General features: G+C 39.9%; 1 protein-coding gene across 5 annotated transcripts in view; it reads right to left on the reverse strand.

Annotated features, from left to right (window-relative positions):
* The window catches only part of SMOC1 (SPARC related modular calcium binding 1), a 128,881-nt gene that overhangs the window by 54,228 nt on the left and 47,871 nt on the right, over positions 1-26,782 (reverse strand). For all 5 annotated transcript variants that reach the window (XM_014869209.2, XM_088167077.1, XM_088167076.1 and 2 more), the window contains exons 3-5: positions 25,087-25,199; positions 15,029-15,128; positions 12,505-12,552 (exon numbers count right to left, since the gene is read on the reverse strand). In XM_014869209.2, the coding sequence (XP_014724695.2) occupies positions 12,505-12,552; positions 15,029-15,128; positions 25,087-25,199 (261 nt within the window). The remainder of the gene's footprint in view (positions 1-12,504; positions 12,553-15,028; positions 15,129-25,086; positions 25,200-26,782) is intronic.

Genomic DNA, 26,782 nt, shown 5'->3' on the forward strand with positions numbered 1-26,782 from the left:
GCACTGCTGCATGGAAGACAAGGCAGTTGAAAACTGAGCCATTATACTTTACCACCTCGATGGCAAAACTCCTAGGGACTTTGGTGTCAGTGCAGAGACACTACATGTCACTTGAACAAGCAGCAGCTATAAAGATCAGAGAATTAAGCTGAGCTGTTAGTAAACTTGCTCGTCATGTAAATTTGCTTCACTACTTGTGAAAAGTTGTTGTTTTAACACACACAAATGTTGCCTTCCAAAGAACATCTTTCTCAAGTGTATGGGCATGCTTCCAAGCAGAAGACAAGCTACCTACCTTAAGATTATTAAAGCCATTATTTAAGAGCACTCACCTAATTCAAACTTGAGACTCACCCTCTCCTCTCCCCTTTCTCAAGCTAAAATCCCCAATATAGTGCAATCAACTAACTTAGGAGGACAGCAGGGAGCCACAAGTTTGTGTGATCTCTCTTTTGTTCTAGCGAGCAATAAGTGAGGGATTCAAAACCTCAAAATCTGTGAAATAAAATTTCTTGATTTACAGCCAATTTCTCTCCAAATTGTAAACAGTAAACCACAGTCTTAACCGATTTTGCAGGCTTAAGAGTTTTGGACAAGAAGCAGCAGTATCCCACAGGTCGCCTGAGCACAGATGTAACTCAGAGTAAGGAACCTGTACACATTTCTCTTGTTTAGAACTAGAATTCTCAGTTCATTTTTGGGCCAAACTCCAGCATAGAGATGATCTTCTCTATAAAAGCAATTTGTACATAAGATATGGGTTAAAGAAGCACGAGCAGATTTTAGTTTGGTTATCAGAGCATTTCTGAGGTCAAATGCAAGGAAGTTTAAAAGGAGAAGACGTGTCACTGTGCATAGATTTACCTTATTTTACAGTTTTCAGACATCACAGCCAAACTCCTTCCCAAAAGGTAAAACAGATCTCTTCAAATATTTGGAAGTAATAGGAAAAATAAATGTGTATGGTCAGATTTGAACCTTATCTGTTAAAAAGGTGAAGCAAGCATAAAGGTCAGGTTACTTTTGAGACCATCTTCAGTTTAAGTTTGCACAAAAAGCTTTATTTTTGATCACTGTGGAATCACTGTCAAGCTGTGAAGACATTGTCCCAGCTGTGCCCTCTCCCACTTTCAGAAACTTATTCTCACCTTCCTGTAACAATCTCAGCAGCAGTTTTACTCCTCAAGATAGACAGAAATCATCCTGTGACTCAGAAATACATGCTCTTGTTATCAGCTCTGACCTACAGAACCAAGCCTCCAGTTATGTCACTGTCTCAAAAAGAATGACAACTAGATGGCCAGTGATTTTAATTGCCTTGATTTAAGTAAAAAAACCTTTAATTTACTCCCAGAGTGGCTCAAATTGACAGAAGGAGGAAAACAAAGAAAAAAAATTAAAAGAACCTGCATATCCATTCAAAGGCTCTTGAGGGAGCTGCTAAAATACAAGTAATTTTTCTTAATCTACCATTCCCATTCTATCAGATTCAAGCCCTTTTCCCTTTGAGCTTAATTCCTCCCTTCCATCATAGGCAAAGTACTGCATATTGCTGCATTTTTCTATCCAACTGCTGTTCTGGCTACTTTGCTGAATTAAAAATCGAAATTCAGCCCCCCCCACCCCTTTTTTTTTTAAATGACTCTATAAGCTACACAATACTTTTACCTTGAAAGATGACTATATTCTCAATCCTATGGTTTCAGAATTCATTCCTTCACTTTGTTCATGTATCTTCTGAAATAAGCTATGCAGCAGCAGGGACAACACTAAAATCCCTCTTTGGACTAGAGTCCATTAGCCCCACAGAACAGCTTGCCTAGAAATGCTACATGTAAGTGCCATATATTGACTTGTATGTTTATGTCACAATAATAATAAAGATAATTTCAGAACATGATATCTAGCAACAGACAAGCTATGAGCCCATCCCCACGAGCAATGTAAGAATATTTAGAACACTCTAGTTCAACTACTTGTTGAGAAAGGAGAAGGGGAACAAAGCTCAGAGTCCCGGCTCAGCTTCCAGGCTCAGCTTCCGTCATCTGGTAAGTTTTCAGACAGGATCTCAGCCTGCCTGTCATTGCAGACTGATGTTTCACAGCTGCTAGCAATGTTCTGCACAGCTAAAGAAACGAATTTCGACCACCACGGAGAGTGGCTCCTCTCCTCATGTACCAGCAACAATTCCAGTGTGTAAAAAGTCAGCTACAACAACACCTGGGAAGGCTATTGGAATGCCTTCAAAACTAAAAAGCACATACAGGCTGCAGAAAGGGGCTCCCAATGGGAGCAGAGTATTTTTCATTCAGCTGTGTACTTAAGCAGTCCTTCAAGCATCCAATGTCATCTCCCTACTGAGACACGTACCTGAGGGGAAATGGAGACAACTAAAAGAATCAGGGGGACTAAATGATTTTTTGCTCTGGTCATAACACACAGCACCAAAAACTACCTGTTACCAAAAATCATGACATTTGTTGAAAAATGATGACATATTTACCAAGTACCAATGGCAGCTGGCTGTAGGGATGGCACTCAGTTTCAAAACAGTCTCCAAGGCTTATTTTGACCAGCAGACACCTTCACAGGTCAAATGGCATAGAAAAGCTTTGCTGTGGTAAATACAACCTGGCAATTATACAGCTGTAAATCCAGCACTTCCTCTTTTTTTTTCTAAAGAAAAGGATCAAGGTAATGAGGATGAGAGGAAGAATTGAAATAACCTTATTCTTCAGGGAGATTAACAACTGAAAGGGAATAATCTGTAATAAACACTGAATAAAGAAGAATTAGGCTCTTTATCCACGTAATAAAAACTGTATCCAGGTGCATATCAATATAGGCTACAACCAAATTATCTGGAAAAGTTATTGCCAATCCATAGAAGGGATTTAGGCCATCTTGTTCCAAGAAGGAGTACTGTCTGTAGTGATAAATTGAGAAAAGGGAGGTGAGTTAGAAGGGGCAATGTAATACACAGCTGGTCCAGACAGTCCTCGCACAAAGCTTCACAGGGAAACTGGAGAGAAGAGGCACAACACAGAGAAACAGAGTAGCAATATTATACAGGCTGGGCAAACCACAGTCAGCAAAAGCTGGAGTATAGACTGTTAGGAATGTTTGTTGGTGGCTTTTTTTTTTTTTTCCCTAATCCAAAGCAGAAACACCTCCAAAGTGTCAGCATTACTTACACTGTAGAGCGAGTGATGAGATCAAGAAATCAGCAATAGCTAGCACTGAGACTGTTTAAAAATACATTGAAGGAGGAGAAGTAGAGGAAGAGATGCTTAACTTTTTTATAGCTTCATACTCGGTAGAAGAAGTCATTTTTATCTCACCCTGTAAACACTACAAGTATTATAGATACTGCAGAATTTTAAGCTACAGTATCTTAATTTTGAACCATCTTCCATTTGGCTCACTGCCTTGAGTGACATTTGAAATAAAACAGGGAGAAAAAAAGCTTCCACACAAAGAAATATTTTGCTTAAGGCACCATATCTCATAGCAAGATTTTTAGCACTTGACATTGCCCTAAACTTTGAAGAAAGTTTGCAAAAAGCTCTATAGCACTGTCAACAGCTGCCTGATCACTGCTGGCAAAAGAAACAACCACCTTATGATTGTTTAGTTTAGCCTCTCTGGTTTTATTCTACCTACAATATATCACTTTTTTTTTTTTCAGAAGCCTCTGCTTTGATGTGAAGTATTCTCTGTTTCCACACAGCCCAAGAGACACGTCCTCCTCAACTATGTCTCCTGAAAGGCTGCTCAAAGTCCACAATCAACTACCACCTTGTCAGTTCTAGGCTGTGCAAGAGCCCAGATATCTGCAGCTATGGGAAAGGGAGCACATCTGAAATGCCCACAAGAACATTGTGATTCTGATCTTGGATTGCTTTGCTGAACAAGGAAAAAAAAATTAACAATTGTTATGCAAGCTTTTTATAGTAATAACAAGATCCCTAGCTTTGGAAACATTTCAGAAGCTACCTGACAAGATACAGTGAGTTGGGGCAAGGGGCATGGAAGGGTGTGATTACAATGCCACTCTTTCTTCCTTCTCTCCCCAATATCACTCACATTCCCTTTCACTCCTCTCCTTCCAGCTCTAGTCTCTTCAAGGTAAAGACTCTATAAATTCTCCCACATCTTCAAGGCCTATAAGTGGGGGGTTGGAGACGGCAGCAAATTTGCCAGATCAATGGCCATTTGAAATTCAGACATATGGCTGAAGCCCTACAGCTGCATGTGTTAATTACCACACGTGTCCCCTGTAAAGCAGTCTGTTAAACACAAAAAGAAAACAGAAGAGAAAAAAGCCTTTCCAAGGGATTAAGTAAATAGTCTAAATTTTTGACCCTGCTCCCCCAGACACATGCCTGTGTATAAGCTGCCTTCCTTTCTCCCAACACCTGCATACTAAGGAAGCACGAGACCCCTTCCACCCCTAGCCATGTGCACTCAACCTATCTCAGAGTGTACTTTCCCCCTTCTAGCTCCTCATTTCCAGCTTCTTCTCTCGCCAGCCCCTCTCTCCTTTAGAGCACTAATTCCTGGCTGACAACCAGACTAGCCTTGGGCTTACAATACGCCTTTTCATTTCCTTGCAGGCAAAGAGAATGGATACCTCACTGTTATATCTGTATTGCATGTGTGAAAATCAAGAAAAAGGGGAGGGGGGGAATATATGTTTTTTAACTGCTTGTTTCCACAGGTTTTTTTCCTCCCTGGATCATTAAAGAGGAGTGTCAGCGCTTTAGTGAGTGAGCACAACTTTGCTCTCTAACTACATAGCCCCAGCTTTTTCACCCCAGGATCTGAATTTTGTATAAAGGAGGTTTTCTATCTGATTATGAAACCAAAGGAACAGTTCTTCTCTACGAGGGAAGGAATGAAGAACAGAGGGAACCAGATATGGTAACAGTACTGCTGGAAGTACCTCCAAAGGATCTAATGCGTTTCAGAAGGAAATGTGTATGTACAGAATAAAGCATCTTAGTGTACACAGAGTGTAAGTGACAACACATTCTCAACATTAAAATATTTTTATTTTAAGGTGAAGGTCAATCCTCAAGTTACAGACTGCCAGACATCTACAGATGCATTGTTCAAAATGAACCAGAGACAACTGATTTTAAGAATCATCTCATTTAATGACATATTTGTGAGAAGCTGAACAGTCAAGATGAAACCTGTCAAGTCCTTACACAAATTGCTTTGCTGCAGCACCTAAAGGTCGCATCAGAAACTGAGCACCAAGCTGAGCACAGGAACACATAGTGAAAGACATGGACACAGCCCAGAAAAATTCAGTCTGTGGGAAGACTTCTCCCATCCTTAGCCTTTATCAAAGGATTTTGCAGTACAGCTCCCTTGCTGTCAACATGGAACCAAAGTCCAGATGAGCACACAGAGGAAAGCTATTATTCCAGATAGATCTGTTGTAAAGAAGCTTTAATTCCCCTAGGTGCCATCTCAGAAACTTGAACAAACATTGGGGTTGTCTCTCCAGCTTCTCCCCACCTTATTTAAGGGCACACATGGTCTGCATGCATTCAAACTTTCCCATCACAATTTCTCTCTCTCATAGAGAAACTTTGACAGAGCTTAAGGGGCAAAGGAGTTGAAAGGAAAGTACTTCCAGCCCCTTGACCAAACACCTGCACCATGACAAAACGTATTTCCTGGTGCATTACTCTGAGTAATGAAAGAAAACAACACTAACATTCAGATGTCTAGATTCTATACAGCATGAGAATAATAATGTCAACAATTCTTTAAAAAGAGAACAGGAGAAAAGTATTTTAACAACAAAACCAGCTGACAGACCCCAAATTTATTCTATTTCTATGCAAGCTGTAATGATCAGATACCAGAAATCCATGTATAGCACATAAACAGTTAATAATACCTTAACAGATGTTGTTTAATCAATTGTTAGTCGACTTATTAGATCTACTCACCAGGTTGCTCAATACTATGACTTAATAATTTAAAAACCTTTACAGCTGTTCTTAAGACATTACAGACAGGAGTTGTCTGTAGATTGCTATAATAACACTTGTAAACTACAATTTTATTAAGTCATATTATATAGACTAAGCTACCAATTGGAACTGCTACTTTATAGATGAAAGCAGAATTCTTGCATTGTATCAAACAAAATACACTTTAAAACAGAATTTACCTTTTTATACTTGCCAATGAAACTTTCTTCAGTCTCAAATTTGATACATATGTTCTGAGGCCCACAAAAAAGTCTTGATGAAAACTAAACAATTTCAGACATGGCAGTGATGTGGGGAACCAAAGGGATTGTTTTTAGTTCTACTGTTTATGTAACAAATTTGAGGTTTTACTTCTAGACCTTAATATTTCAAAAGTCTGTTTGCTTCATGTGATATATCTAAGTGCTTTTTAGAATATTGCTCTGCTCTGGGAAAGTGATCCAATATACACAGTATTGTAAAATTACATTCCTCTGTTCTCAAAAAATTGATCATAATTCCAATTTAAAAGCTGGGTTCTTGCTATCCAATAAAATTTGTCATGTTGGCAAACTAAGTCTACCATACCTGTGAAATTGACTTGCTTTCTAGAGTTACATTTAACTAGAATTTAATAAATAATTTTGTAGATGATATACAGTATAGAGATAGCAACAGGAACCAGAAAGAATTCTGACTATTTACAAGCTGGCAAACCTACTGATTAAGTTAACAGAATTTTTTACAGAACTATTCATATAATAGGGAAGCAAACTTCAATTCCACCGCTAATTTTGCTTGGAAATATTTATATGAGCTAACCAAAATCTTATGTGCTACAAATTCCATCTACAGAAATTTTGCTCACAGCCCACTTGAGCTATTGCAGGACAGTTTTTGTTACACTAACCTCGCCCCATAAATTCTCAGTCCACTGAACTTTTATCCTAGTTTCATGCAAAGAATCACATGTGTATGTTTCTCCCATAGATTGTTTCCTAACTCCGTAAGATTTTAACAGGGTCGACTGAGAAACTGTCACCATCAGTGTGTGGTAGAACAAATCAAGCTTTTGCACATCTGAAGGACTTGCAGCACTCTTGTAGCACACACACATAGCAAATCAGTTGCTTTCAGGAAGCAGATTATTACATATACATGGTACATGTAATATTCCAAGGAGCTACACTACACACCCAGCTCTATCCAAAAGCATCAAATTGTTTGTGCACATTTTCAGCACACGTGCATATTTTACCCACAAAATATCTGACAAACACATCAGTCCTGGTCTAGGAATATTACACGATGAAGTTAAACAGTTCAGAAAATGATACTTGCATGAAAATTCTCCTTCATCTGGATTTCTAAATTAGCATCTATTTTTTATTTAAATATATACACTTAATGTAAGGAATCTAGATGAATTGTTTGGGGAGCACTGCAGACTTGCTACCTGCTAATGTTCTGCAATAAATTAAACATAAGATGGTGTTCACCAACTAGAACAATCAGTTGACTTCATATTGCTTCGGTAAACTTGTATTTACTTCATCTTACTGATGAAGGCCATGCAGTATTTCTCTTTTTCTCCTGTATTCTCCACAAACTGCTTAAGGCATCACAGCATTTTCTCAGCGTTTATGAGGCTGGAGACACAGCTGAAGCTCGATTTGTGTAACAGCACAGTGGTGTTTCACATTTGATCAGTACCTAGTTGAATCCAGAAAGATCTGGAGAAGGCAAAGACCAAAGTCCCGGTCTGATGTTTAAGTCACATTTCACCTTGTTTTTTGTCCAGGTATTATCTATCTTCTGTGAGACATCTGAGGCCCTGTGGAGGCTCTCTCCCTCAAGCTGAGGACAGGTGAATTAGGGCCAGCTGCACCTGACTTCTTACCACCAGCAGACAAAGTTTCCAGGTCCCCAGGTACGAGCAGCTCCATTTGTTTTCATCAGCACAAGCCTCCTTCACTTGGGTTTGCCTGAGGAGAGTGTTCGCCCTTTACCGCTCAGCCTAATTACTGACTCACACTAATGGCTCATTACTGATTCAAATTGCTCAGTCTGTTGGCTGCATAACTGGGCCATTAGTATTTTCTAGAGGTAAGACTCTTGGAAAACTGCATGAAAAAAACCACAGAACGGGCCAACTTGCCCACAATTGCAGCCCAGAATTTTCCTGCCAACAAAGCCTGCCTTTAAACTGATTTCTGACAGTTAAACCCACAAAAAGGAACCCAATTCTACATGTTTAATTGGTAGGAATTTTAAGTTGCTCATCTTAGGTTTCGCAAACTGCTTCAGTGTTTTCTTGTAGGCTGCAAAACTCATTAAGGAAAGCTTTTTGCAGCTCCATACAAGGGTCATGTCTACAGGTAAGATAGTAAGTGTACAACAAACTCAACCTGGGCTTTGCTTTCTGCAGGGCCATCAGAGCTTACATTTCATCAGCAACTGTTCAGGGAATAGCAGATACTATTGGCAGCTTTTGCAGTAGGGAAACAAGACATGTCAAGACAAGCCTGGAAGTTTTTTGCACTGCTAAAGACTTTATTAAATAAAAGAGGGGTTCATACCACTCAAGACTCTTCATGACTGACATTGAAGGGTACTCCAGCCCAAATTTACCCTGCAGTTACATCATCTTAAATCCCAGATTACTGAACCAACCATCTTTTTTCAGTTCCTTCATTCAGTTGGTTTATAAGTGGTATCATACTGTGTCCAGAAGAGTAAACTACCCCTAATGAATCAGTATCCCCACTTCAATATATTTTCTCTTCATTCACTTTTAATTCACTCTGTTTCCAGTTTTAAGAAGGAAGACCAAGTGACTTTACAGAGATAACCAGTTACATGGCTGTTTTTTTAACATCCTTCTGTTTCTTAACCAGACTACTTTTAAAACCTTCTTGGTGACTGTAGAAGACACTACTCCTGATTGCAATATGCTAAATCTGAGCTAAAGGCCCAACACTTCCCAGATAAAGAAAATAAAACTCTGTTTCATGTTTACTTCTTTTGTCTCAAAGTATGGCACAATTTCCCTTTGGCTGGAAAGGAATGTTCTGCATTCTTTAGGCAGGGAAGAAATCCAGTTATGTTAGCTCCAAGGATGCCTTTCACTGCTTCTTAAAACATTAAAAAAATGTTCTAGTGGGAAACACTGGGGAGATCCAGACCTCTAAAGGACAGCATGCACTTTCCAAGTGTCTCAGGACCTTCAAACTAAGCAGCAACTGGAGCCAATTAATCCAAGAAGCTCCTTATCCAAAAGAACTGTACAAAAAGCAGCAGAAATCTGCAGGTTCTGGATATCCTAATCTCACAGAAGGGTAATTAGACTCCTTGGCGAAGTTCTTGGGAACTTGTTCTTCACTTGTGGGACAAATTCAGCATTAAAAGGACAGTGATAAGTGTCTGAGCTGCAAAGTCACAAAGCAAGCATGCCCTGGAGGGCCTGGGTTTCTATTCCACCTCATGCAAACATGCCTCCATCTCCCCAGGCCCAGGTCTGCTCTGCCTTCCAGCAACTGAACGCTGATCATACACAGAACAAATCAATATGGCCTATTTTAAAGTTTTAAGTTTGGTGCCAATTTAATTTTATTTCAATTACCTTATGGGGCAAATTCTATGACTAACTGGCCTTGCATCATAGAGCAATAGCAGCAATGTTAATATGAATAACCAGAGAATGGAATTTAAAAATAAGAAGTATCTCTTGCCAGCATGCTTGCTGGTTCTCTGCAGAAAAGCTCCCCAGAACCACTTCTGGAACTACATGCCAAGCCACATGAACATAAAGGCATTTTGTTTTCTTCTCATCAGTAGTGAGAGAACCTGTGAGCAGAATCATGTTACCTCACATCTTCTGGTACTGCAACATACCGACTGAGCCCCAGAAATCAGAGCTAAACAGGAAGGGAAAGAGGACAAAATATCCAGAGAAAGAGTTATTACCAATAACCAGCCTTTTTCTCCTTCCAACATTAATTTGCCTCTTCTAAAGGAGAGCTAATATGCTAGTAAAGTCTGCATTTATTACCCAGCAGCATACGCCTACCCATCCACTGCTTCCAAGGCAGAGCAGCCTCCACCCTTTTGCCCTGAAGACTTGAAAGGCACGAAGTTTATTAGCTCATATTTTACATTCCTTTATGAATGAGAAAAAAGTAATCACTTTTGAGAGTCTTAGCTATTCTTTGTCTTCCTCGGAGTACCTATTCTGTGCCAGATATGCTCTTTGATTATAAGACCCTCACTCAGGGATGGAGAGAGGGAGGAGTCTGCTGTGCAATGGGAAAATTCCAAAAGCTCCCAAATCAGATGGCAGCTGCCCAAAGAAATATCAGAAGTTTCCAGGCTGTACAACAGAAAAGTCATCACTGACCCAGCTCCTGCTGGACCTCTCCTCATCCTGCCCTTTTTGCCACCTTGCAAAGGCAATCTTTGCAACGAGTGTCTGAGCACTCAGCTAGAACAGATGATTATGTGCATGCTGGTTTGCCATCAGTCTTCAGAGAAGCCAGACTTGCAGCAACCATCTTGCTTCAAGAAAGCCAAAGCCAGGCTGTTCTTGATTACAGCTTCCTTCCAACAGGATCTGATACTGGAATTTTGAATCAGGGTAGTTTAAGACAAGAAGAAACACTGGTAAGAAGGACAAATTAATTTTTATATTAGTCATTTTCACCACTAGATGAAAAAGTAATGCTATGTCCATCAAATTTTAAACCAAATTATTACAGCTTCTAAAAGTCCTTTTGCTTTTAAAAGGCCCATCAAATAGCTGCTCATAAGTATTCTTCTAACATGATGGAATAGGGCCAGACTTGCTTATGTGTGGGTTTCTAGCAGACAGGAACAGATTCAGAGCTGCAGGAGACAAAGTTTACATGACTACTTGAACCATGCTGGCCCAAAGGGAAACATTTCCCCTTTGACAGCTATTGCACAGGAAGTTTCTACAGCCACATGACCAAGCATACCATAGGCAGCACCAATGAGAATCAATTTATATTATAAATTTTAAATTAATTCATACCATTTACAGTTTTCTTTTTGAATGTTCCAACCTCTGAGTTAATAAAGGGAGTGAAGAAGAAACAAGTTCAGATGTTTTCCCCTTTTGCTCCTGTTGCTCATGAGATCCAATGTCAGCTGCTTTCAATTCTAGAACAACAGACCAGGACTACCCAGGTAAAAAACCTACAAATAACTCAAAAATAATGCAGATTTCAATAGTGGTTTGATTTGCTTGTACTTCAGGCTAGACTGGCAATGATTGCCTTAACAGAATTATAACCATGTGTTCAGGTGCCAATTACACATTAATGCATAATTACAGGTTTAAAGAGACATATCCTTACCTAAAATAAGAAACAGGCTTCAGCATTCAGTCTAACTAAGTAGTTTTCCTTGGATATTTCTTCTCCTTACCTTTTCTTGAGCTATTATAATACAAGCAATAGGCCGGAGAGCAGATATGTTCAAAATACACCTCTACTCTGAACAGAGCAATCAAATCCCTATTAAGTACTTTCAGGACTTGCTTGACATTCCCAGGCATGGAAGATGTCCCTCAAATTAAAGTATTGGCAACAAAGTCAGTATTTCCCTTGGTTTTGAAGCGTCAGGAAGAAGTTGTTTAGAGAGTTATCACTAAAAATCCTGCTTCAGTTATCAAAACTTCTCCCAGGAAACAGCATTCATTATCACCACCAGCAGTGAGGATGCATTCAGCAGAGTTTTCCTGGTGTACAGAGACAAACTCAAAAGCTGACTCTCAACGGGGGCTAGAGGAGGAAAAGGCTGAAAATTAGGGTGTGGAAAAGGCCTAAAGACATATTTGACTGCTCCTCAATGTATGCTTCAGTGGTCAATCCTTCCAAAACCATTTCAGCAAACCAGAGGACACAGGGAAGAGCTATGAATACTCACAGGAGAAGAACAATGACCCATCTAATGCCTTGCTCAGGAAAGACAAGGACTGAAGACAGGAGTTGAAGAAGAAGACTCAATTGCCTGTGAGGTTTCCAAGCACTGTTAAGGTTTAATCCAGCACTGCTCCAGTTGGCCAGAGGGTTTTATGCACTGTTAAAAAACTCCACCTTTCAATGCATACAAAGCCACAACCATGACACTGGCACTCCTGTTTCCTGGAGTACAAATCATACAGAGAGCCTTCCTAATCTCATGGGATTTTACTGAGAAATGCTCAGTAGGTTACTTCAAGGTGAACAAGCAGAGGTTATTCTGGACCAGCCACTTTGGGAAGCTCAGCTTTCTTGCACTTCAACTCAGCTGAGAAGCACAGAGCAGAGCACACCTTTTCCTAGGAAGCAGAGCAGTCATCTTATTCCTCCTCCTGAAGGGGAGCTCTAGTGGCACATTCACCCCTGCACCCTGGAGCTGGTTAGGAACCCGTGTTCTGAGCTATCTTAAGGGACTTGGCTGGGCAGCTGCTATTACAAAGCAAACTGGTGAAGCACAGGACTCCACTCACCTTTCCTTCCTGAATTACCCTGGCTTGATGGCTTATCAGTTACAGAACCTAAAGGGGAGAAAAAAAAAGAAGAAAAAAAGACATCCATTTAGATGCTGCAGGATCACACAGAATATATGATGTCACATTAATACAGTCAATCTCTCAACTCATCAAGCATCGATTTCACTTGTCAACAGTTCCATTTAAGACTCAAGAGAGCCTGTGGCTTCAACCAATGTGAAAAATATAAGGAAGTTTTATGCATTAAGACATTAAATTGGGATAAGGGTAAACAAGAAGTCTTTAGTAGCTGGATCTAGTGATTTCAAAAGACCTCAACAGAGCATCATACTAGTAAGAAGCCTGGAATAAATCCAAGGGCAAGAAGGAAAGATCAATAGGAGTCACTTCTTTCATTTGCAAATGTCAGGAAGAACAAATCAAAAGCAGATGGGGAGAGTGTGTAGGGAATGCAAGCACAGTATTCTAGAGGAAAGGGATTAAGTGGGATAATTTGCAGAAAATGGATTTCAACCAACCCCTGAACATCCCCAGCTGTTTGAAATGGGACACTGAATAAGATCCAGCATGTACTCGAACACAACACATCTTGGGTTGTTTGCTATAACTTAGATCTTCACATAGTATGTATGATTCTATGCTTGTTTCTGCACTCTGCTTTAGTGCTTCATCACAGTTTTCTACTAAAACTTGAACAGGTAATAAAAGCCTTTCAAGTAAATCCATTATCAAAGTGTATAAAAATCTAGGACAAGTTTTTTTGTTGTTTGGTTTGTTTTCTAATAGCTTTATTCACAGGAAACTGAATCTTCCATGCACCATTAGTAAACAGTTCTAGTGATTATTAAACATTCAGGAAACATGGATCAAAAGTCAGCTTTAAAGAAGGCAGCTCTGACAGGCCCAAGAATCTGATCAAGACGAACTCTGAAGGTAAACTACTGCCTGGACACTTTCACTTGCAGATCAGTTCATCACAGATCTACTGCTGAATTACAAGTAGTAAGCACAAACTCAGTATTTGTCACCATATGTCAAACATCTGTGTCCTACAGTACAACATGACTTTACTTTTCTGCAACACGATTTTATAAACAGTGCAAGACTAACTGAAAAAAAAAAAAAATCAATAAAAGTCTAAAACATGCCCTACCAAAGTGATAGACTGAAAATGGTGTCATAAAGTCATATTCTAAAGGTTTAAGCCAAATTACTGTAGGATTGCACCTTACACTAACATAGGATATTAATATTTTTTTCTTTCCACATGCCTGTGAAAAAGCATCTCCTCAAGGTACATCAGCTCACTGGTTCTTAGACAGCTCTCCAACTCAACTCAAACCCTTATGGCAAATCACTTATGTTTGCTTATTACTACAGAACACCCTACAGTCAAGAAGATACCGGATAAGGTGAGAAAAATTCAACATCCTAAAGTCATGCTCCCATCTAAAGGGAAAATGCTGCAAGGTGTGAGAGGAGAACTATACTAAAATCTCCTCAGGTGCAGACTGTAGAGCAAGAAGCCAGACACAGCAGCAGTGCTTATATGGCATCACTGAACATGTTAGAAACACACTCCTATGCTTACTGTCTTTTCCTCCTTCTTTAATTTTTTGGGGGGAGAGACTAAAGTGAGAAGGGCAGCACAATTCTAGTGCTTCCCTTTAAATCTCCCCAAAGTACAGAACAGCTTGCCAACCCTGCCTGTGTTTACTGTGATGTTGTCACAGCAGCACTGTTCACCACAGCTCACAAAGCTAGACCACTATTGATCAGGGCCATATGAAAATCTAGAGCCCAATTTTATTCCAGTTGAGCTATGGACCACCATATTGAATGGTGAGGAGAAGAAAGAAAAACAACATTACTCTATTTTAAAGAAACTTGTGGATTTGGTCTCAATAAACTGCTGGGCAGCAAAATAATGTCAGGCTGAGAGCCCAGAAACACATCACTTAATAAACATGAGTAAAAGCCTGGGTCTGGACCTCCCTCTTGTGAGCCTGTGGTGCAAGCTCAGTCCTGCCTGCCCCATGACACAAACACAGGGATCCTAAACTATGAAATGTAGTCAAAAGATCCAAATTCATTATAACAGCAGGACTCCAGAAACTGGCAGTTTTGCACAGAATCACCCTCAGGAATTAACTGAAATCACTCTGTACAAAAAAATTACTCCATGTCCCACAAAACACAGCTCAAGAACCACTTCTTTAAAACACAGCTCATGGAAAAAAGTTATCCCATCTGTTCAGCAAATCTTTGGTGTTGGTGTACACAGCAACACTGACTCTTGCCTTGGCTGCCACAGGTTGCCACGTTAGACACTTCTTACAGAGCCTTGCAGAAGTGCCTGTGTCCTAATTGCAGGGTGGACATGCCAAAGTCCAAAGAGCAGTGTTAAGTGGGTTAACCTGGCCAAGTCACTTGAAAAGATCAGGCTCTCTCAAAAGGCTGAATTCACCCCAACCCTCTTTGGTTATAAAGTTAGTATTTGTTGAAGCCACTCCCACAGTACCTGAACATACAGGAGTTTTGTTCTGTACAGAAGAGCCGCTAATAGGCTTGCCATCAGGTGTCACACACCAGCAGTATCCAGTGTAGGTATGGCACTGCACCTGTTTAATAAAACAAAGAGCAGGCATTTCATTTCTCACTCTATCACCAACCACTTTATTATAATTCAACATCTTATTGGAAGTTCCACAAACAGCAGTATCACAAACACATGCTTCAGAGTGAGGAGGTCTTACAGAACACTACCCTTGATATAATTATCTTTTCCTCCCTCACCTCCCCCGAACCCAAAGAACCCAAAGAAAAGTGATTCTTCCTACTCCAACTCCTGTAGCTGAAATTCAAGAGGCAAAAGAGGTTACAACCATCTGAGAACACTTTAGTTGGGGGATGCAGCTCATCCCACCCTCTGCTACATCCCACTTACAGTTTACTATTAAAAACTTGTTCCTGCTGCATCCCAGCTGGGTTATGGAAAGGCCACCCTATCCCAAATTCCACAGCCACTGCTTGACAGCAGCATCTGTAGGCATTTCAAAAGCATTTTGTTCAGTAACATGACTGGAAAAACACAATACTGACTTGGCAAACCTTCTGCAGACAGATTTAAGCCCTAGTCTGTTACTATGTCAAACTACACAGCAGGAGCAAGATCCAAAATGCTTGCTCCTCATATATTGACATGGACTTAAGAACATTTGATGGAGGTTCTAGCAAGTCAAAAGGTACACAGTATAAAATTCATCTTGATTGACTTTAAAGCTCTACTTCTGAACTGAACATCTAGAGTTGCCCAGTTCCTTCCTTCACCACAGAAAGACACCAGAATTACTAATAATTTAGGATACAGAACCTCTCAAGTAAGAATAGATTAGTCCTGATCTAGCAGGCTGATCTTAGTAACATCTATGGAGATACTAATTCAGCAGCACTAAAATTTCATTCAGCCTAACAAATCTAATGACAGCCTTTGCCTCAGCTTTCAGAATAGCCAGCAACTGGATGAAATTCAAGATGCCTTTAACACCTTTTAGATAAAAGCAAACTATCATTGTACAGGGATCAGTGTAAATACTAACAGGTCCCAAAATTCTTTCTAACAAGCATATTTTCAGCTGTAGTTAAATCTGCACATCAATACCTTGAAATGATATAGAAGTGTGTTCTGTTACTATAAACTAGAGGTGGTTCCTTCAACACATTTCTGAAAAAAATGGAATTAAATGAGACCATTTCAGAAACTGCCCTTTTATTTAACTTGTAAAATGAATTCTGTCCATTCTCTCTTTTTCCAAACAAGTTCATTGAAACCAATTTCTAATTCCAGTCCTTTTCACACAGAAGAGAAGAGTGATGGGGTGTTTGTGCTGGTCCCCTCATTAAGGATCCTTCAGAGCAAAACCAGTCATTCCCCCTCGCTGACAGCTGGCTTCAATGCCCTAAGGTAGCAAAGTTTGTTCAGAGACTTAATGACAGTTTTTTTAAAAGGCTTTGAATATCACATAAAACATGATCTAAGAGCAATTATAACATGGTACATTGTGTTTATCTTGGGTTTTACTTGTTTATCTTGGGTTTTACTAAAGTGCAAATCAATCATTTTGCCTCAAGCATTTACTTTTAGTAGCCAAAATCAACAGTTATCTCATGTACCCATGGTACTGCAGTCACTGTCACTGCTATTTGGAGTTTCACTTTTCTTCTCTCAATATATCACAATATTGATTGCAAATTACTCAAAAGTAGCATGACTATAATAAGCAATAATCAAGTTAGAAAGTATTTGTTATTGCTCAATGTAATCAATTGAACACTCAAAACAAATGTTACAGAACTGCTCGGGTTTGTGTTTAGAGTTTACCTTCACTGATCACACACACACAAGACTGCATTCCCAACAGCACAAGGAGCTGTCTTTACACCTGAGCACGATTTGTAAAAATCCTACCCAAGCCATAGAGCTAAATGCCAGGATAGGGTCTCGAATTTGCAGGGCAAGACCATTCCATGTTATGTTATATAAAAAAGATCCAGTGCACCCAACATTTAAAAAAGCTCAAGTATTAGTCACTCCATAGTCCTTTAGCCAAGACTTCAGAAAAATAACAAAGTACATGGAAGAGGAGTCCAAAAAAAATGTATTGACACAAATTCAGGATAGATGCATTAACTAAGAGTATGTTATATAACTCACCTCAGTGGAGAACTATTACATACACTCATTTATACAAGCCAAGCACATTACATCCATAAAAAAGTGAAGTAATTTTGTAAATAACTAGATTAAGAAATGCTAGTCTTCCTTGGACTGGTACCCCATGACCTTTTCTTCCCCCATGATGCCATTAAAAAAAGGAAGAAAAAAAAATCTGAGACTGACAGCACTCAGCACTTTCACAACAACCACAACCATGTTTTACTGCAGCACCAAAGGACTTCCCTTCTACAGATAACAACTGCAATTAAATCTCACCCATTATCCTAAAGGCCAGACTCATGAAGAATGGGCACTTCAGAAATCTCAAGAATCAATACAGCCGTTTTTCCTGAATGTCTTCACATTGAGACATGCTACCTTTCACCATCATACCTGACCAGGTCTCAGTACAATTTAGGATCATAACAACAGTGGCCTACAGCCTAGAGTTTGCAGCTTAAGGGCTGGGAGGGAAGGTATGCTCCTCACTTACATAGGACTGGTGTGACACTGAAAAAAGTGTAAAGGCAATAGCTGATCCAATACCCTCTCTAAGCACTGTGTGTAAACAAACACAAAATGTCAATTATTTCAGAGCACCTATGGTAATGAATATTCAAAATGTAGGGGTTTACTTTAAAATTTTCTATTTATCTTATGTTTGAGCTTTTATTTCTAAATAAAATTTCAATTGTAAACCCAAAATTCAACCTCATTCTCATCCTACTCCCAAAGCAGTGAGATTTTTAAACATTTGTCACCAGAAGAGCAAGTATGCAAGCATGACAGATGTTTACTGCACAGATCTAATCTTCAGTTATTTAGTTAATTTTTACTCTATCAAAATACACATTAGAAAAAGTGTGTTTGACTTGTTTGGCTCTCAGTCTTCTAAAGCTAAGCACCGAGGTAGAGGAAATATAATCTTGTATATTAAAATACAATCTTATATACTTAATAGACTCGATTGTTAACCAAGTCACAGCTACGAACACCTATTACTGCTGGAAAGGCACATAACAGAATTTGGTATCTCAGATTAACATACACCTGTCCAACAGCTGAACACTCTAAGTTATATAATAGGAAATCAGACAAATAAAACCTGTAAATCATTTGAGGTCATCAACAGATTCCGCATTAACATCTACATTTAAAAAAAAATAAATCCAATTCCATTTTCAAGCACTGCAAGCAGCCAAATCCCTGATCATGCAGAAGGACACGGTTCCTATTTTTCATGGAGAGATAGGACATCTTTCCTGTGTCTCAACTGAAGGATGAAAAGCATGAGGGACAAACCCAAGAAAAATTGCTCCATATCACCACTCCCCAAATTAAAAGTGTAGCAGCAGCTTCTCTATTCCATCCTGCCATTACAATGTGTGAAATCAAACAGCAGCCAATATACTGGCCATGTGATTAAATACCTGCTCTCATAAAATTCCTTACAAGATGTAAACATTAAAAGAGTAGTCACTGGGTGATGACTCTGCCTCTTAAGCTCCTCAGGGGGAAAAAGAAGCCATTCTTTGGGTTTCTTCAATATCTCACTGGCAATGCCAGAACCAGATTCCCAAGTAAAGCTTCTAAACAAGCAAGCAGAATCTCTTTATAACTATTAGACAAATGAGGATCAAAGGGATGTTGCTCAAATAGAAACTGGAAGTGAGAGAAAAATTGTTTAAACATATGACAGAGAGAACAGAGGCAAAGCAGCAATTCTGTGATGGCTGAAACCAGTTTCCATGGAGTTACAGAAAGAGGTCGTTTGCTCTAAGAGGCTTGAAAGCACCTTTGACAAGCACTGGGCTGACCACAGGAACAGCAACACTCAGACTAGCCTCTCACTGCTGTTCAGATGAAAAGTTTAGCAACCTGTTCCTATCCCATCACAGATCAAACAAACATTTCCTGGCTCCTTCTACAATGAGGGGCAGAGATGAGAAGGGAAGAACATTCATTCTGTACTGAAAGCTGTATGTCTATGAGAAAAGAAAAAAAAAAAACACATCCAGTTTTTGACTAGCACTGCTGAGGCTAAGGGCAGGCAGCAGAGCTGAGTGCACTCACAGCACCAGGCAAGGCTGCAAATCCCGGTTGCATCCAGGTGCTCCTTGTAAACACTGTAAAAACAGCTAAATAAACAGCTCCAAGCCAGCAGGTCATCTAGTCTGACCCAGAGAGCAGAAGCCAGTGTGACACAGGATTCTTTAATCAAGTCTTTCCTTCACTCAAGCCATTGAGGCTCAGCTAGAAAGTCCCCTGAACCCAAGTTATTGGCACACTGGCCTGATGGCTATTTATCTTAACTCTACATGGTGATGCCTCTGTTCTGGTTCACATGTCTTGCTGTAATGCTTGGACCTGCATCTTTTCATACTTTTTGCTACATTAAGAGTCAGCTGATTATTGTCAGAAGCCTGCCTTACCTTTATGGGCAATTTTAGGGGAGCTCTGAATCAGTCAGCATCTTGTGTTTAAGCCTTTTTGGAACTGCAGCCGCTTAAATAATGTTAGTCACTTTTTCTCTTCTCCACTCATATTTAATTCTTCACAAATGGTGTTGTGTAAATATTCCCACCAGGGCTTTATGCAGCACCCACCTCCCTCAAGTCTATGCACCACTCAAGAAATGCTTGCTCCACAGGACTTTCTCTATTAATATAACCAAAGAAAGAAATGATCCGAAGCAAAAGAATCTTAGTCATTCCCATCACACACGCTGACACATATTATTTTTAGTTCGGGTAAAGGGTCCCCAAGAGAGGCTTTCTGCTTCTGACACAGAATATGACACTTTGAAGCTAAGAATGACCTTACATTGTCACTTTCCTTAAGTATGTCTGCTCCTGCTTTAAGAACCTGTTCCTTTGCTATCTCGACTGGCACTTCTTTGAAGAAACGCCACAAATAACCAAAGTTCTTACCTCCTTACCCACTCACGGTTTATCTTTAGCACAACATAAAAATGAGAAACACAATGAAAGCCACAGGAAGAAATCAAGTGTTTAAGTAACAAACCCGTAGAGCAGTACTCACAGAAAGCTACAGCTACCATCTTTTATAGAAGAGATGTCTTTTAATAAAAAAAAGCCAGAACTACTTACCATTTAAAAACCACATGCTTTATAAAGAGGGTTTTTAAAAATCTAACAAAATAGACTGTTCTTCTGAAAGGAGAGGTGAGTTTATTGAGAGCTTACTATTGCTGGAATCTGAGCACTGAATAATGGAATAACAGACAGCATCCAGGGTATGAAGGATATGTCTACACAGTATCCTGCTGCATTAAGTGAGTTTGCAATTCGGCCCAGCATCATCCTACACGAGCCAATAGAGAGGAGCAGACTTGCATCATGAAGTCACACTGAAGGCTGAAAGGGTTCCCCACATCTTTACAACAGGCTGTTTGTGGAACTTGGGAGAAAACAGAACTTTATGTGTGCATTAGCACAGTGTGGAGTGAAACTACTGGTATGGACCATAATATAGATCATTCTTTCCAAGTAGACTTATATTATGAGATGTGGGAATGCTCTGGAAGCTATCAGATAATGCAGAACTGCTCTGATAATCAGCTCCTCACTGATCCTGCCATAAGACTACAGGTTTGACTGATGCACTCACTTTAAGAGACATCTCAGTGCTATATCATAACTGCACCAGGAATCATATTTTAAGAACCCTAAACTCAAAGAAACTCCCCAAGGAGATTTGCCCTCAGACACTTGTATGCAGACTTGTGAGGAAAAGAAACCACAACTAGACAGTGGAAGGTGGCAGCAAATAACAAGACATACCACAAAGTCCCACAAAACTACACCCTCAAGGCAGGATTAACATTATTCATGTTCATATTAATCTGTCTGAAACAGATCCCATTTAAAATCTCAGCAACCTTTTCTGAAAAACTGCTTGGGGGAAAACTATGAAGAATGCAAGTCTCCCTCAGCCCATGGCAACAAGCCCAATGGCACTAGGCAGCAAAAGAAAGTGTGCAGATTACCCACTAGTGCCTGTTGTTTATGAAGAACAGATCACAGCAGGTTAAGTGCAGCATGGAAAAAGAATGGCATTTATGGAAAATACAGCATAACAGCAAACAGGCAAAAGTCTTGGGAACAGAAACTGGTTTTAGTCATGTTCAATTCTGTACAACAGTACGTGACAGTACATTTTCTACAATTAATCAAATTACTCCTATCTAACAAACATTCTTATGTTGTGAATAACTCGAATTTTATCTTCCTGCTTCTATTACTGTGGGCTAAGTGTAGAGAGATTTTGTTATAGGAAATAATATTCCCCATAGACTACAATATAAAGGCAGAGCAATTCCAGAGGAATTAATCAGGTCTGTTTCCCCATTTGCAGTCATCCCACCATGCCTGCAGTGGCACCACTTCTTCATGCTGCAAATCCATGTCACATTTTTAGATGGGTAAGTAGCACTAAAAGGGGATTTGACAAGATTTTTGCAATACATATACTCAACAATAAGGGAAGCAGCACACATTGCATAGAAATGTTATGACAACCAGTGAATTGACAAGTACCAGCTCCTCTTGATGCAGTACACAAACCTTATTTATACCTAGTCATGCACAGGAAAACTGATCAGCTGAGCAACAGAATTGGTGGCAACACTGCTTTCAGTCTAAATTTCACAGGCAATGAAAACCAGACAGATCATACAAGTGTTTTAAGACATGCATGATGTCTCCTTATGAAAGGATTTAAATGCAAGCCAAACTAAGATCTTGGCCTTTAGGCTCTTCTCCTTTTCACCCTTGTAGCCACATCTAACTGTGGCAGATGCAGTGCTGCAGGGAAGCAGGAGGAAGTGAGCTGAGTGTGGTGTTCCTGCTGCAGTCGCTGCCCCTCGGTGCATGCTCCTGCTCACAGAGCAGCAGAGGATCTGTGTTCTCATCACCACCCTAAGCCCCATCCAATCTGCCAATCTGCCCCAAATTCAGGGCTGAACTGGGTACAACTCCAGGAGCTGGAGAGGGCAAAGTTGAGCTGCTTTCAGAGGAACAGCCCCATCTTCAGTGTTTACCCACAGTGACTGCAATTTAGTTTCTAATCAAGATAATTATGATGAACTACAAAAGCAACAGTTCAATCTAGTTAAGGCCAAGCAGGTTCTCTGAACATAGTTACTACCACCAAATTCTCCCACATCTGTACTGCTCTTGTTTTTCAGTCCTACAAAAATTTCAAGAATGTCCAACAATTAATTAATTAGTTAAATTAAAAATCAGACTCTTTTGAAGTCTGATGGCAAGGACAGCAATGTGGGCCTGAACACCTACTGTGTTCAGTAGGCTCGGCAAGATGACCTGAAAGCAAGTCATCTACATCTTGAATGAGTGCTGAAACAATTCAGACATTTGATGTTCTAAATATATGCATACATCTCTGCTTCCTCATTGATCAGAATTTTTCTTCTACATAAAACTCCCTTTCAATAACAGTTACACAGAAAGGGGGAAGCTGTTGAAAAAGTCTCCCTAGCCAACTTTATACAAAGAGTATATACCCTGAAACATGTGCATCTGCTTAGCCTCTTGTTGGGATGGGGATTCCACGTTGAAGAGCACAGTGGGTATTTTTCCTAGAAACTTCCTTCCCAATTGAGATTTTGGAGTCTAGATGGAGCAACACTCTGGGTACTGAACCAGAATAAACTAATAACAGTCCAGAGCTGACTTCAGCAAGACCTCAGGGACTTCACAAGAACACAGCCTCCCTGTAGAACAGAACCCAGAAACATCAATTCTCTGCACAAGAGATACCTCCAAATTCTCTGCACAAAAATACCTCCACCAGATGAGATCTATTCATGAGTTGTTGGAAGCAAAACTGTTTTGACTGTTCATCAAAATTCTAGTCTTTATACATGTTTTTTAAATCAAAATTTAACTCATTTTGACCAGAAGCTAAAGGAAATATTTGTCTCAAGTGCAGGTTGAAACTAGTTAGCTTTCTTGGACATTATTTTTCACTTAAATCTTATGCAGGGACAATTACCTTAAATGCTGCAATATAACTGGTGAAGCTCGGTCATGAAGTATGTGGAACACAGGGTATTTTTATGAACCAAGGAATTATATGAATTTCAGTTAATTCCAGATACAAAGAGATCAGAGGCTTCCTTCATCATGCCAGGTAAAACAAAAGCACTTCAGCGTTCACAGATAGAACTGAATGGAGGAAGAATGCGAAATATCACTTGGCTGCCAACTGACACCACACAATTTTTGTAAGCAGTTTCATGCTGCCCCTCAACTGGCAACCAACACTGGCTAAGGAATGTGCCAAGGAAAAGTCCAGCAACTTCTCCACAATCCAGACACTGGTATCAACCTTCAAAAAGAAACCTGTCTGAAACAAAGCTTTATCAACTATACCATCAGTCCAGCTTATAAGGATAAAAATTTTACCTATTTCCCTCTCCAAGAGGTTGATGGACAGGTGATAGACATTTCAAAGTTTGTTTTCCTTACCATTTTTTTCTTGAACTATAAGTTTAACATGGAACACTTTGTTCCATGTTGGCCCACTGTGCTAGCTTTTATAAACATTAGCCTCCAGTGCCAACACAATCTGAGAAGCTCTACACAAAATCAAATTTCAACAATTGAAAGTTCAGTTAAACTGCAGCCATCTTCTCTTATCCCTTCCCATGATGGTCCACACAGTACAGAAATATAATGCTGCTCTAAAGCAGCATGAAAAGTTTGCAGAATGAATATAACTTTTTCTACTTCATCATCAAAAAACAAAAACAATAACACTCCCACACACCAGATGATAGGAGGGTAAGACCGAGGAGGGGAATAAATTTTTTTGTGGGTTATCACAGAAAAAAAATCTTTCCTCTCCTACCCCCCAGGCATCACAAAGTGTTTGAACCAAATCCAAAGTTCTCTGCCTTTTCCATCTTTTTAAAGCCAATATTGATTGTATTTTGGAATTTATTTTACCTTCAGAAGACCTTGCAAACAACCAGTGTATCCACAGACACATGAAGCCTGGCTGAATGAAGCAAATAGAAATTTCTCCAAGAAAGAAAGTATCTAGAGCAGTATTAGATGTATGAAAGGTTAGGCAAAAAACATTCTGTGATTTACCTAAATCCACGAAGTAGAGGTCACAGGTTTTTCGCTTTTTAGATGCATGCAAAACTGAGCAGACAGCATGAAACTGTGTCAGCAAACTGTGCATGAGGCATTTCTAACACACAGCTAGTCAGCACTAGGACACTACTCAATGTTACTCTGTGGTAACAGAACCAGCTATCACTCTTCATTCCTACCCTGCTTTGGCAAACTTCAGCAACTGAACAGTGAAGAATCAAAAACTCAAAGCAGTCTCATCTCCTCTCTCCCAGTCCTCCAAATCACTGCAGGACACACAGTACAGAAGTACCCTGCAGAAGGAACAGGCTGAATAGACTGCTTTTGTTCCTTGGGATAGATGAAGCAGAAGCAATAACAGAATCAGCTGCATCCACCCTGCCCTGTGTAAGCCACAGCTTTCTTCATAGCCCCTCTCCATGGAAGTATTGACCTTCCCTACAACTGCATTTCTTTCTATGCAATGCTGAAGATTAATGCCATTTGTTTCTGTACTACACTGGACCTGGTTGCTATTACCTATGTGTATGTCTTTTAAGGTATTGCAACTGAATCAAAATTTCCATTTGACTAAAAGTTCCCAGCTTTCAAATGTTTACCTGAGTAACTGAGTCAGAGTGTGCATCCACTTTGCTATCATCACTTGGCTCATGCCTTAACACTGAATCTCCCACAGACACCTGAAGCCTGGCTGCATGAAGCAAAAAGAAATTTTACCTGCATGAATGATCCATCCTCATTGCATTCTGGGATGAAGACTGCTTCCTGGGGCTTCTTTGCCTGTTCCAGCGCTTGAGCTCTCTCTAATCGACATTTGCTTTGGCCAGCATCTACAAAGAGAAAAACAAAACTAATTTGACATTGCAGTTTGGCCTCTCCAAAAGCTACCAGTCGACCCACGCAGCTGCAAGAGGAAAACCTCCAAAACAAATAAACAAAGCATAAAAGACCATTACCCAGACATTCACAAGGTAGATATGGAGTTACCACTCATGATCCACAAGACAAATATGAACCTAGACAATCAAACCACAAGCCAGCTAATTAAGAGCTGCCTAACTTCCTAGTCAATAGTTTTTATGGTCATCTAAGGATCCTGGAAGCTTCTTTCAACCAGCACTGCAGCATAATATCCACACAATGAAAGGCCAGTAACATTAACAGCCTAGAACTGGATGGCCGAGTATAAACCAAATAATTGGGCCAAGCAGTGAGCAATGCGGAAAAGAAGCGACAACCTCCTCTTCTCTGAGCAACTCTCCCAGGAAGATACTCAAATAGTCAGTCATCCATATGAACTTCCACCTTTGTGTGGTTCCAATGAGGCAGATATGCCATTTCCTGTGCTTTCCTGAAACTCAGCTTTTACCTCTAGTCCCAGTGCTTACAGTCAGCTGTGCATTACAACTTTCTCATATCAGTTGCTCACTTTGGAGACAAAAATCTTGCTCTGCAAGTAGAGTTTGAAAGGGTTAAGATCTCTGTTCTTACTTCGGATGATGGCAAAGTGTAGCATAACCTTAACCCCTTCCAGGCTGAGCTCACTGCGAGTATACTCAGATAAGTGTAATTCTAATGACTGATGAGGCAAAAGAGGAAAGTTCTGCCCTGTAGAGATCCAGACTGACTTGGTGTTTACATTTTAAAATATCAGGTCTAACAATACTTCTGTTCAGTCGAGAAAGGGAAGAAAAACAGTGAACATCTGTTTCCACGGCACTTTGACACCAGAACTAGCACCTTCCTTCTTCTCCCATGAATCCACTGACTAAAGCTTTTCAGTGGTAAAACTTCAAAATCTTTTAGCAGCACCATACAGAGGAAACAAGTTTCAATCCCCATTCTACCTGGCATGGAAATCATATTGGTTAACAAAAAATTCCACTGGATCCCTGAAGATCACATTCTCTTTCACAGATCACATTCACTTCGACAACAGAATCACCAACACCAGCATTAAATTAGAATTTATTTAAAACACTCTGGGTTCTTAAAGCAATTGAATTCACATTGTGTGGCAATGGAAGTCACTTCCATCTAGGCATCTCTAGACACAGAAATCAACGACAATGCTGTAAAATAGTTTTGATATAGACAGATCAAAGCTTTCAGACCAAGTATTTTATTTACACAACTGATGACTCGAGAGATTAAGTTTCCAGTTTGCCAACACGGTCTCATTTTAAACATAACACATTACTTCCCAAGAAGGATTTCACAAGGCTTCTGAAATTATGAAAATCAAACTGTTCTCTTTGGAAAAGGAATGATTCATAGCAATAATATATAGTAGAAATGCCAGCTGCTCAGGCACTGGGTTAGAAAGCATCAGTACCTCTATCAGTTCTGCCAATGACCACTGAGAGACTGACTACAAGTTGGTCACCTCACCCCACTGTGACCTCGTGTCACT

Source organism: Sturnus vulgaris, chromosome 6 (assembly GCF_052056855.1).
Source record: "Sturnus vulgaris isolate bStuVul1 chromosome 6, bStuVul1.hap1, whole genome shotgun sequence".
Lineage (NCBI taxonomy): Eukaryota > Metazoa > Chordata > Aves > Passeriformes > Sturnidae > Sturnus > Sturnus vulgaris.